The sequence below is a fragment of the Columba livia genome, chromosome 6 (assembly GCF_036013475.1).
Source record: "Columba livia isolate bColLiv1 breed racing homer chromosome 6, bColLiv1.pat.W.v2, whole genome shotgun sequence".
NCBI classification, from domain to species: Eukaryota; Metazoa; Chordata; class Aves; order Columbiformes; family Columbidae; genus Columba; species Columba livia.
Genome location: NC_088607.1, coordinates 13,768,552 through 13,780,832, shown reverse-complemented (window position 1 = coordinate 13,780,832; position 12,281 = coordinate 13,768,552). Strand labels below are relative to the sequence as shown.

Below are 12,281 nucleotides of genomic sequence, written 5' to 3'. Positions count from 1 at the left end.
GTCGGTAGGCAGCAGCGGCAGTATCCGCCCTTTGCCCGGACTGTCGCAAGAGCGTCCGCGCCTGGCGGCAGCCGCCCGCTGCCGGCGAATGGGGGCGATGTAAGATGGCGGCGCTACCTGAGGAGCCGGCGGAGGTGGCGGCGATAAAGCCGGACCCTGAGGCGGGGACGCCGCCGCAACCTCCCGCTGCTCCTCCAGCCGCCGTAGTCGCAGCTCCAGCCGCTCCTCCGGCTGCGGCGGAGGGGGAGCTGGCGGGGAGCGGCGGGGATGCGGCTCCCGCTAAGCCTGCGGCTCCGGGCCCGGCCGCATCCCCGACGGCACTGGACCGGCAGACGCTTGTGGCCGTGCTGCAGTTCCTGCGGCGCAGCAACCTCCGCGAGTCCGAGGAGATCCTGCGCCGCGAAGCCCGCCTGCTCGGAGACGACCTCGGCGCCGCTGCCCTCAGCCCCGCCGGCGCCGGGCTGCTGGGAGCCCCGGGCGGCGATGCGGACGCTGCCGGCGGCGAGGCGCTGCTCAGCCGGGTCACCACCGCTGCCGCCACCGCCATAGGAGGCAGCGCCGCCACCGTCGCCTCTTCCAGCCCCGGGGTGGCGGCGGTGGCCGCGGCGCCGCCGGGGAAAGGTGGGGCCCGCCGGGGGCTGCGGGGTCGCTGCGCGGGGGGGGGACCCCTGGGGCCTTGGGGGGCCCTGTGCCTCCCGCAGCTGCTCTCCGTGATGCGGGGCAGAAGGGTCGCTGTCAAGTCGTGCCTCCCTCGGAGTAGTGCTTCCTGGGGTGCGAGGCGAGAGTCTTAGGGTGGTCTTCTGGGCGGGACCCCTGCGTGTGTCATTCCCGCATACACCTCGGGAAGAGATCACGGTCTTCTGGGGGTGACCTCCGTGGGGTGAGTAGCCCAGGAAAGGGTACCGGTTGTGTTTGCAGGGAGTGCTGTCAAAGCGTGAGATGCTTCCCCTTGTCTTTTGTGTCCAGTCTCAAGTAACGGTGCTGCAGGAAGCTGAAGGTTTCCTTTGTAGTTAGAGATGATGGTCCAAGATGTGGCTGCAGGGCTGAGAATGAGGGCTCTTGTACAGGCTGCATTTTGAAGAAGGCTCCACGGAATACTTTTGGAGGAGGCTTTATACATTTCTGGATTGATTTGCTGGGTACTTTATATGTCTTTTGGAAAACTGGACTCACATATGTTTGATCAAGGTGTTCTGTGGGGCAGCTTTACGGAATAGTATCATGAAATTGCAGAAACTGGTATGTCTGAGTTCCAGTAAATGTATAGTATAAAGTCAGCTTGTTCCTGGTATCACCTGATATGATTGTTTTTACATAGAAGACAAACCAATGAAAACGTTTAATGACTGCAATGGAGAGCAGAGCTCTCAGCATTAGCAGGTGACAAAAAGTCACTGCCCTGTAGTGGTTGTGTAGCAGTCTTGGTAAATTGTTCACTTGATGAACTTAATTTGCCTGTGTACTGGAAGCAAAATAATTATAGGGGGTTTATCTTACAGGCTTTGAAAGATTCTGCTCCTTATTTGACAGTTTCTAGCCCTAGTAGCAAAGATAGCTTATTTTGGTGATGTTAGTAACTTCTTCCTTTACACTTGTAATCCCAGCTGAATTAGGCACTATGATAAACACCTTATAGGCAACTGTTGGCAGGGAAAGGGCAAAAACGGTTGGAGGTGGTAGGAGAATTGGCTGCAGGACTATAGTGTGCTACCATCCTCTCTCTTGTGTCATTTAAACTTAGTGCTGAACAAGCACAAGACTTAGTGTCATGTTTTACTGAGAGAACCTTGCTTTACCAGCGGAGCTGTTAGCTGCTGTATATTTGCTGACTCTTGCAGGCTGTCTTGCAAGCTCTTGTTATATGCTAATGGTTTTGCAGTTGGAGGTGGTGTTGCTGTGGAAGATCAGCCAGATGTGAGTGCAGTATTGTCAGCCTACAATCAGCAGGGAGACCCGACACTGTACGAGGAGTACTACAGTGGATTAAAACACTTCATTGAGTGTTCCCTGGACTGTCATCGGGCAGAATTGTCTCAGCTGTTTTATCCTCTCTTTGTGCACATGTATTTGGAATTGGTCTACAATCAACATGAGAGTGAAGCAAAGTCTTTTTTTGAAAGGTAATGTATCTAATTTGTTCACTTGCATTATTTTGTGTTTGCTCTTTGATTAAATCTGTAAGCTATAGTAGCATAGGTATACATGGTGCCATGGATTACAGTAACTGTTCTTAAATCCTTTTCCTATCTCATATGTTAGAAAGATGTGCAAACTGGGTGCTTTTGAACTGTCCATGTGCATATTTGGAACCATCTTTATAGTGAGATGTTTGGCTCCTTGCTGCAAAGTATCAATGAATGCTATAAATATTTGCTAATGTCATAGCATGTATGTTGGATTTCTTCAACTAAGTTTGAAGGGATTAACTTATGGCTAATCTACAATTTTCTGTTCTCTTACTATGTTTCACTTATTTATCACTTGAGAAAATAAAATTTAATTTGTTTACTGGATTCAGGCCAATTATGATGTATTTCAATCCAAAAGGAAGATTTTGTCTCCCTCCAATATGGTCAGCAAAGATGGTTCTGTAAACAGTTAAAATGTGCTGTGCTGCAACTGTTTTATAACATGATTTGAGTAAAAATGGAAAACTCTAGACATATGTTAGCTATTATATCATGGAAGTGGAGAGTGAGAAATATATTCACTGTGAAATGTGCGTATTCACATAATGAATCAGATATAAGTATACCCGAGTAGTCTTGCGTAATAAAAGATGCCCTGTACTTTATGATACCACAAATTAAAGTTTCATTTCTGTAAATAAACATGTTAGTGTAACTATTTACTTCAGGCAAGAACCCTTTGGGTATGTGAAATTCTGTGAGGTTCCGTTTGTGTGTTCTCTTCATCTCAGTTTTTAACTGTTGAATATTCTTTCTGTGTACAGTAAGTCACTGGTGTGTCTTCCACAGGGCGAAACTTATTTCAGCAGAAAAATAATCCCATGTGTAATCAGTAGCTTCCAAAAGGCCCTTAGATATATATTTTGTGTTAGAGCAGTCTAAATAAGTGTGCACTGAGGAGATAATGTTTTCATAATAAGTATTTTATCTCATCTTAAATTGTTTCAATAGATTTCATGGGGATCAGGAGTGCTATTACCAGGATGACCTGCGTGTATTATCGAGCTTAACCAAAAAAGAACACATGAAAGGTAACGAGACCATGCTGGATTTCCGAACAAGCAAGTTTGTGCTGCGTATTTCCCGTGACTCTTATCAGCTCTTGAAGAGGCATCTTCAGGAAAAGCAGAACAATCAGATCTGGAACATTGTTCAGGAACATCTTTACATTGATATCTTTGATGGAATGCCTCGCAGCAAACAGCAGATAGATGCTATGGTTGGAAGCTTGGCTGGGGAGGCAAAACGAGAGGCTAATAAAGCAAAGGTAGGAGGGAAAGATTGTTGCGCTCTTATAATTGAACAGTTCTCCCTAGTTTTTCAGGAAGATGCCTCAGTATAGAATGACAATGGTCACTTGAGATCTTAAAAGACAGCATGAACAGAACAAAGGAAGAGAATAGTTGTTGGCTGGAGTAGAGAGATCAAGATGTTTCACTGTCTGGTACAATAAACCGTTGAACCCCTTTGAGTGACAACCTTGTATTCAGCCCACTGAACTAAGAAACTAATTCCTGAACTAAATTACTCTGTCACTTAAAAATGTTTGGCTTCCTCACTTGTGCAACAGCTGTAATTCTTACCACCAGTTGTTACCACCAGTGCTGTTTGTTTGTCTTGACAGCGTAGTACTGCAGTACTATAGAGATTAACTATGTAAGCCATAAGGATTCTGCTTTAAGGAAGTGCTAAGAGATGGTGGGAGAACTTAGAGTTGTCCAGATCAGTTGCTGGGTAAAACAGCACAATATGTACTACATTTGTTATGGGTTAAGCAGTAACCTATGCAGTAATATTACACTAAGCAGTTTTAAAGGGGCAGCTCTATTGCTTAGACTATTACACTAGAAAGTTTCCATTAAAAAAAATAGTTTTCAGTAAGAACAGCAAATATAGTTTTGTCCAATGTGTGTTTTACTGGCTTTCAGGTTTTCTTTGGCTTATTGAAAGAACCAGAGTTTGATGTGCCATTGGATGATGAAGATGAAGAAGGAGAAAATGAGGAAGGAAAGCCAAAGAAGAAAAAACCTAAAAAAGATAGTGGAGGGTCCAAAAGTAAAAAACAAGACCCTAATGCTCCTCCCCAAAATAGGTACCAAGGGAATGTTGTGTAGAGAAGTCTTTTCAAATCCAGTGTTGTCATGCCAAATCTGCATCACTGTTCACATGACATTTTTAGCATTTTGGCCACTTCAGCTGTGCACAGCTTTACCCATAAGACTTGTAAGCGAGGTAGTGGAAAGCTTAGCATATAACCATCTGTCTTTGCCCTTCAAGTCAATCTAGATTTCCCTTGATAAAATTTTACTCAGTTACCCACTAATCTTTTCAGATCATACTCATTTATCTTGTTCCTCTGCCCGTCTGAAATTCTTAAAACTACTGGCTCTTGTTCTCATAATTTAATCTTCTACAGAGTCTTTTGTTTTTCTAATTCTTGGTTTTTATTTGAATAGCGAAGTAAAGGGTTGCATGCAAAGGTTTTGCTTTCTTTGTTTAGATTAACAATATGGAAAGCGCTTTCAGTTTGTAAAAATGTGTGCTTCTTATAGAATTCCTCTGCCTGAACTGAAAGATTCTGACAAGCTGGATAAAGTAATGAATATGAAAGAAGCTGCAAGGCGTGTGCGTCTTGGTCCAGAGTGCCTGCCCTCCATCTGTTTCTATACGTTCCTTAATGCTTACCAGGTTGGTAAAAGAAGAGTTTGGATAATCTGGAAAAGGGAATCAAAATTATGAATATCACCCTTAATTAAGAAAGAAGACTTAACAGAGTTGGCTGGGGTTATTGCAGTATTCGGAATAAGTGTTGCAAAGTTGATGTTACAAAATATTCAAAATTATCTTTAAAGAGTCCTTACACTATTTAATTTCCATGCTCCTTGGTTTTGCTCTGATTTTGCCATGATTTGTTCTTTTGCTTTTCCTGTGGGGCCCAAAGTGTATTCCACAGAATATGGCAGATGGCTTGCATTGAAATACTGCAAAATAGGACTGCTTTGTCACTATTGACTACGCTTCATTCAGATAGTTTTATTTTTAATGGTGCAGTAATTGAAGTGTGTTTCTGTCTATCCTAGAAAATAATAATAATAATAATAATTCCATCTATTTTTTGTAAGTAAGTTGAGTTAATTTTCTTGTTAGTACCTAGGATTTTGTAATATTTGAAATATGTAATGAAAAATAAAAACAATATGAATGGATGTTTTGTGTATAGGGTCTGACTGCAGTGGATATTACAGATGACTCAAGCATGATTGTAGGAGGCTTTGCTGACTCTACTGTCAGAGTGTGGTCTGTGACTCCAAAGAAGCTACGTAGTGTGAAAACAGCAGCAGGTAATTAATAACACTTAATATGAGCATGTGTTACTTGTCTTACTGTGCTTTTCATGAACAGAGAATGCTGTTTGTGGCAGGAGAGTTGTCTCCAGCAGTTAGATGCTTACACTTTGAAGAAACAAGATGTAAAGAGATGTATGATTGTATCTTCTATATGACCATTAGTAACATTTTTAAAGGAATGAGAGATCTGTTTGTGCACACCTGTTGTGAGGTGGTTGGCGCATGGCGCTTGGAACTAGCCGTAACTGCCATGGAACTACCCATCATCTTAACTGGATGGTAACTATGGGGTGTAGTTAGACAGTTGGGTTTAGGTGATCTAGGTACCCTGGGGGAAATTATAGGAGGGAGCTCTAAGAAGAATGGAATAAAATGTTCTGTAGCTCAACGGCACAAATCAATGCAAACCAGGCTTCTTTAATCCCTCAGTTTATGTAACAATGTGTGGCAGTTAAAGCTAGATACCACGCAAATGTTTCTTACTCTGAATATTTAACTGAGATGTGGTCATGGTGTGCAGCAAATGGTAGCCTACAGACTAGAAGTTATCTTAAGTTCTGTGTGGTGTGCAGCTGTCAGGACATGTCTAGAAAGTGTGTGGCATATTAACTTCCTGGGAAAAGGTGTGAAAATTTGGCATCTCTTGCTATCAAGAAGATGTTAATGTGTTTGGAGGTTGAACAATATATGTATGAAAAATAGCATGTCCGAATTAATTTATTTTAGCTCTTAGTGAAGACTTCAGAAAGAGCAATTGATTATGTAAAGCATTATTTTCACATTTTACAGAGGTGAAAAGTATTTTAAATGCCATTGTATATATCAAATTTACCAATTCCAGATACTTTGTCATGTTCACATCACACTTGCCTCTTTTAGAAAGAATTCATTTGTTTTCCTGTTCATTGCATTTGTCTTTGAACTTTTGGCAGTTGTTGTGATACATGAACTTTGAAATATTGCAGACCTCAGTCTCATCGACAAAGAATCAGACGATGTCTTGGAGAGGATCATGGATGAGAAAACAGCAAGTGAGTTGAAGATTTTATATGGTCACAGTGGACCTGTCTATGGCACCAGCTTCAGTCCTGATAGGTAAAATAAGTTTACAAGCTAACTAGTTTACTTGTCTTTAGTTTTCATTGTGTGCTACTAAATGCAAACATGTTCTTAATGCAGCTTTTTCCAGAAGATTAAAACAATTCTTGTTTATGCAGCTTTTAAGAAACCGTGTACAAGTGTAAATGCTCATTATGTTCAAGGCACTCTTAGCTATTCCTGAAATCAAGTGGAGCTGAGGATGCCAGCACCTTTTTTGAGGACGTAAATGGCAAAATAGACCATCTTTTTGCAAACTGTAGTTTCAGATGGGTTTTAACTAACTGAATTGTAGAGAGGAGCAATACTGCAGCATTGATTTCACTTATAGTATTACAAAACATAAAAGTAGACTGAGTAGCATATCATTGCACTTCTTCAACTTTCTCATATTCTACTGAGACTTTATTTTCAAAATGTATGGAATAGAATCTTCAAAGTAAGAGATTTTAAATCATTATGTAATTATGAGAGTCTGGACAATAGGAAAGTTTAAATGTCTAAAGTGTTGCTTGTGCATGTGGCTCGTCAGGAAAAAACCACCACAGAAACACAGCTGAGAAGTAAATTTGTGTGAAACATGAACGCAGAGTCTATAATTATGAATTGAAAATGTGAACATGGTATGAATTCTCTTTCAGGGAATCCTGAAATTTAGTTTAGAGTTACATTAAAATATTCTTTAAAGTAACATAGCGTAGCAGTTTACTAGTCATTTTTACCTATAACTGGAATTCCTGAGTAAAGATCAGCTCTGTGCCATGTGGTTTGGGTTTTTTGTTTGTTTTGTTTTTTTCTCCCCTCAATATTGTTGTGTCGTCAGAGTTATTCATCAACATCCTGTTATCTCTCCTTTTGCATAGGGGCCTAGGACTAGATTCTTCTTGAATTGTTTATTGTTGCTTACCCCACTAAAATGCTGATTTATATGTGACATGTTAAACAGATGCTGTTCAGTGGACAGATTTTTCTTATAGTTTTCTTACCATAGACATCTCAGTGTTTATGCAATGGTTATATAATCCATGTGTAAGTCTGATATATAGTATGCTCTACTTTCTCCCATGACAGGAACTATCTGTTGTCCTGTTCTGAGGATGGCACTGTCAGATTGTGGAGTCTCCAAACATTCACGTGTTTGGTGGGATATAAAGGACACAACTATCCAGTATGGGATACGCAATTCTCTCCTTATGGTTATTACTTTGTGTCAGGGGGACACGACAGAGTGGCTCGGTAAGAAGGTGGATGGGTTTCTTACTTGTCTGGGTCAATTTGTGGTGGATTAACCCTGAAAGTGATCAGCTGACCCTATAGCCTACCCTGTTACTGGAAATAAATTTTATTTCCTGTCAGTTAAAGTGCTGAACAAGTGTTTGGATTTTTTTTTTTCCAACACACATGATTATCTGATGTCTATAAAGAGATGCTGTCCTCTTATGTGACCATCTGATTACAAGTATTCTCTTCTAGTTGTTTAACAACTTGACAATATTATTTTTCTCTCTTCTAAAAGTATACTTTTCCAAAACAGATCTTGCTAATTCAGTAAACTGACCAGTAAGAAACTATGGCATAGTTACTTCCTTTCATTCCTCATTGCACAACAGATACTGAGCTTCATTAAAGTTCTTTTTATGAGTAAAGCTGGTGGGTTTTTTTTTTCAGCCTATGGGCAACAGATCACTACCAGCCTTTACGGATATTTGCTGGCCATCTTGCTGATGTGACATGCACCCGATTCCATCCAAACTCCAACTATATTGCCACGGGCTCTGCAGACAGGACTGTACGGCTCTGGGATGTTTTGAATGGGAATTGCGTAAGAATATTCACTGGACATAAGGTAAAGGCAGATCGCTCACAGCATGAAAGTGATTTTATTTCTGTGGTGGGACTCTGAAGAGTAACGAGTATGGCTTGACTGACTGAATGTGAGTTGATGTAATTAACGTATTAATTTGTTTGGTTGTGTCCACTCCTCCTCTCTCTCCCCCAATGTCTGCTTTAGGGACCAATTCATTCATTGGCATTTTCTCCTAATGGACGATTCCTGGCTACTGGAGCAACAGATGGAAGAGTTCTGCTGTGGGATATTGGACATGGCTTGATGGTTGGAGAATTAAAAGGTCACACTGACACTGTCTATGCGCTCAGATTCAGTAGAGATGGGGAAATTTTAGCATCAGGTAAAATTCACTGGAAAGAGTGAAGTTTCCATTGTGTTCCTTCAGTCTGAAGAGGAATGATATAATTTGTTACTCAAATTGAGGAAGACAAAGTAGAATCACTTGCTTAGCAAAAGCAGAAACTTAAAATGCTGGTAGAAGGCAAGTACTTCACTAGGCTGTGAAGTATAACCCCTCACTGTGCCAGGACCTCAAGGGAAGGGTCTGTGTGGTTAGACGGTAGGGAAGGTTGGATCTGTGCACAGTGCTGGGGCTGGCATCTGGAGTGAGACATAACTCTAGGGCAGAAGAGAAGTGGCTGGACTAGAGAGGAACGGGATACTGGAGTGGCAGTGAGACATGCAGCAGGACTGAAAAGAAGAGAGAGGAAGAGAGAGAAAGGAATACTGTTTCTTCATGGTAGATTTTTTGATATAGAAATGTGTGTGTAATATTAACAATCAGGTTTATGAGCTGCAGAACTTGTGAAGCCTGCTTGCTTTTCCTGCCTGTCTACATGGATTCTCTGGTGTCTAAAACAGCAGAGCTCCTTTGCCAGTTTTCCCTTCATGAAGGCACAAAGTTGTGTCTCTCTGTGTTTAGTAAACTGTTTTCTTAACATAAATGTGAATTTAATGAATTTGAAACTTGTTCTGTTTTGCCACCTGGTCAAAATTAGCCAACAAGTTGAACTTACTTATAGAAAAAACAATGAACAGACACTATAGTTACATCGGGGTAATTTCTTCATGAAACCAGGCTAGGATTATTCTAGATTTATTTAGTAGTATGTTCCTAAATGCACTGCAGTGAGAATCCTCAGTGAGCCACTGCTGCAGGAGTGAAAGCTGACAGACAGGGCACAGGTTTGATCCAGCTTGCAGGGTGGTTACTTCAGTTTATCTACCAACGCTTCTGTGAAAGCATGGGGCACTGGGCCTATGAAATTCTGCTGTCTTGCTTGTGTCAGACAAATAAACTGTTAACAACTTAGAATCATAAATATTTCCTGAAATTGGTATCTAGCCCACATGATAGTCCTGGTCTTTCAGTGCAGGGTGAAGTAATCCAAGCCCAAGTGTTTTGAGAGAGTAGCTCTTTGTGCTTTACCCACAGGGCATTCAGGTTAGATCACAGAAAAGGTGAAATCCTGGTAGCTTTTATGTGTGTATTCAGTGTGGCAGAGGCTTGTTAAAGTCTGTTTCCTTGCAGGATAAGGGCATAAGTCTAGTTTTGAGCAAACCTACTTTTTGAACTTTCATTTCTGTTAACTTGCTCTGCAGTGACTTTTTAATATACCTTTGTTATTAATAAAAGACTATAAACTGGTGTTCTTTTTTCTTTTTAGGTTCAATGGATAACACAGTTCGCCTGTGGGATGCTGTGAAAGCATTTGAAGATTTAGAAACTGATGACTTTACCACAGCCACTGGACATATAAACTTGCCTGAAAACTCTCAGGACTTGTTATTAGGTACATACATGACCAAGTCAACCCCGGTCGTACATCTCCATTTCACACGCAGAAACTTGCTGCTGGCGGCAGGAGCCTACAGCTCACAATGAGTCGGCAGCTGTGAGACTGACTGTGCCATGTCGTGGCAGTAGCGACCTCAGGACATGAGATGAGGAGGAAGGTCTTGTCTAGGTGGATCCCACTAGTCCGTTGAAGGAAAACCAAAACTATGTAAACTAATTGCAAGCAGCATCTTAGTTCTGCTGATTCATATTTATCCACAGTTTGAAAATGCTGGAGATTGACAAGACATCGTGGCTGTAAAAGAAGAAATTGTTTGTGGTGCTTTGATAGAAATATATATATATGTATTTGAAAATGTCTGTCTCCTCTCAGAGATGATACTGAAATCTACTGAAACTTGTGGAAAGTTAACAGCCTTGGTATGTGTTCTCAAATGATTTTTTTTTAAAGCACTTAATTTATGGTTAGCAAATGTTTAATCAATCTCAAACACAAGTGAAAACTTCAGTTTCAGAAAAGAAGAATGTAGTTTAATCCACTGTGGCCTGGGCTGGGCAACAGGTATGGTGAGAGCAGGTCCTGCAGGCAGAGGCCTGTGGGGAACTGCTGCAACGTTCCATGTCTGGGTTTTACGCATCCAAGTACCAAATCCTGAAAAGATTTCAAACTCCTGTGCCTTTTGAGGTATTGGAAATGCAGATCTTGTCATTCTGTTTTCACAGGTAGCCAATGCTGTGTGATAAGCAACCAGAAGTGCAATGTGAACTTCATTTACTTTCATACTTCAGTGTATGACCAAAAAAAAAAAAAAAGGTGGGGGGGACTGAGACACAACTGAAATACCCATTATTAAAACAGTGGAGTTAAACCGTTTTATGTTGTATTAGATCTAAACAAACTTTAAAAACTTCTGTCCTTTCTGCATAGGGTTTAATATATCAAAATGTAGAACTAGCCAAGAAACTGAAACGTTATTGCAGAGTAAACGGCTTCATCAGTCCTGTGTATTATCAGTTTGCTTTTGAAAGGCCAAAATGATATCCCCAGGGGCACTAAAGCTCAGTGCTTTATTTCTAAAGGAGGGTAAACCATACAAAACACCAGTAAGTGTAACTTCTTTCTGGGTCTTGGAACCGAAAATGCCACCACCAAAGGACAGGCCCAGTTTGGTGTGGTTATTGGTTTGGTTGTGTAGGGTTTTTTGTTTGTTCGGTTGGTTGGTTGGTTCCCACCCCCCCCTTCTCTTACAAGCTGTATACAGGGAAATCTATTTTGTGTTCCTCATTACTTTCCAGTAAGGGATTGGACACTTGAACAATCTGTTGCTTCCAGTGAAAATAAAATCAGGACTTGACATTTCTAAGGTAAAAGAGATGAAGGACTACCTCCCCACTTATCCTTCTCTGCCTCTTGGCGTCAAGGTCTATTACAGTCATTATGCATCACAATAAAGGGCGTAAGAATCATTAGGAAGCTCACCTGGAAATTTTCTTTGAAGCAAAAAGGTTAAAACTAAATTATTATGGAATTTTGTGTGTGTGTAATGGTACCTCAACAAAATTTTCTAGCTCTCAATATGACCAGTTGGATTTAAGTACAATTATGGTAAATCAGACAAGTTACCTAAAGCAAAGCACATACAGCTTTGACAGCTTAAAGAAAACACTGCCACATTCTGCCTTTGTATTTTGTACAGTTTTATACTTTTGATATTATAATAAATACTAGAACCACAATTTGTGTCTATATGTTATGAGAAGGTATTTTCTTCCCTTGAGGGCTGCAGTGGAAGCAAGAGCAGTGCTTGTAACTGTGAACACTCTGCTAAGAGAAACAAAGTAATTCAGAAACAGTTAAGTTGATGACTAGTCATGTAACGTGAATCTCCTAAGAGCAAGTGCTGGGTTCTACTTAATTAGACCTATTACACTGTTAAAAACACCATTACTCATCTGGAAATTTGTATACAGCAGAGGCCATTTGTGCAAACAAACTCATA

General features: G+C 41.1%; 1 protein-coding gene across 1 annotated transcript; it reads left to right on the top strand.

Annotated features, from left to right (window-relative positions):
- Nucleotides 1–61: 61 nt before the first annotated feature.
- Nucleotides 62–12,018, top strand: TAF5 (TATA-box binding protein associated factor 5). The gene is made up of 11 exons (XM_065067129.1): nt 62–621; nt 1,880–2,120; nt 3,141–3,456; nt 4,118–4,281; nt 4,742–4,877; nt 5,410–5,530; nt 6,502–6,631; nt 7,706–7,870; nt 8,303–8,480; nt 8,646–8,823; nt 10,151–12,018. Exons 1-11 carry the CDS (start codon nt 105–107, stop codon nt 10,366–10,368), a joined length of 2,364 nt encoding a protein of 787 aa, XP_064923201.1. The 5' UTR covers nt 62–104; the 3' UTR covers nt 10,369–12,018.
- The last annotated feature ends 263 nt before the right edge of the window (nt 12,019–12,281 follow it).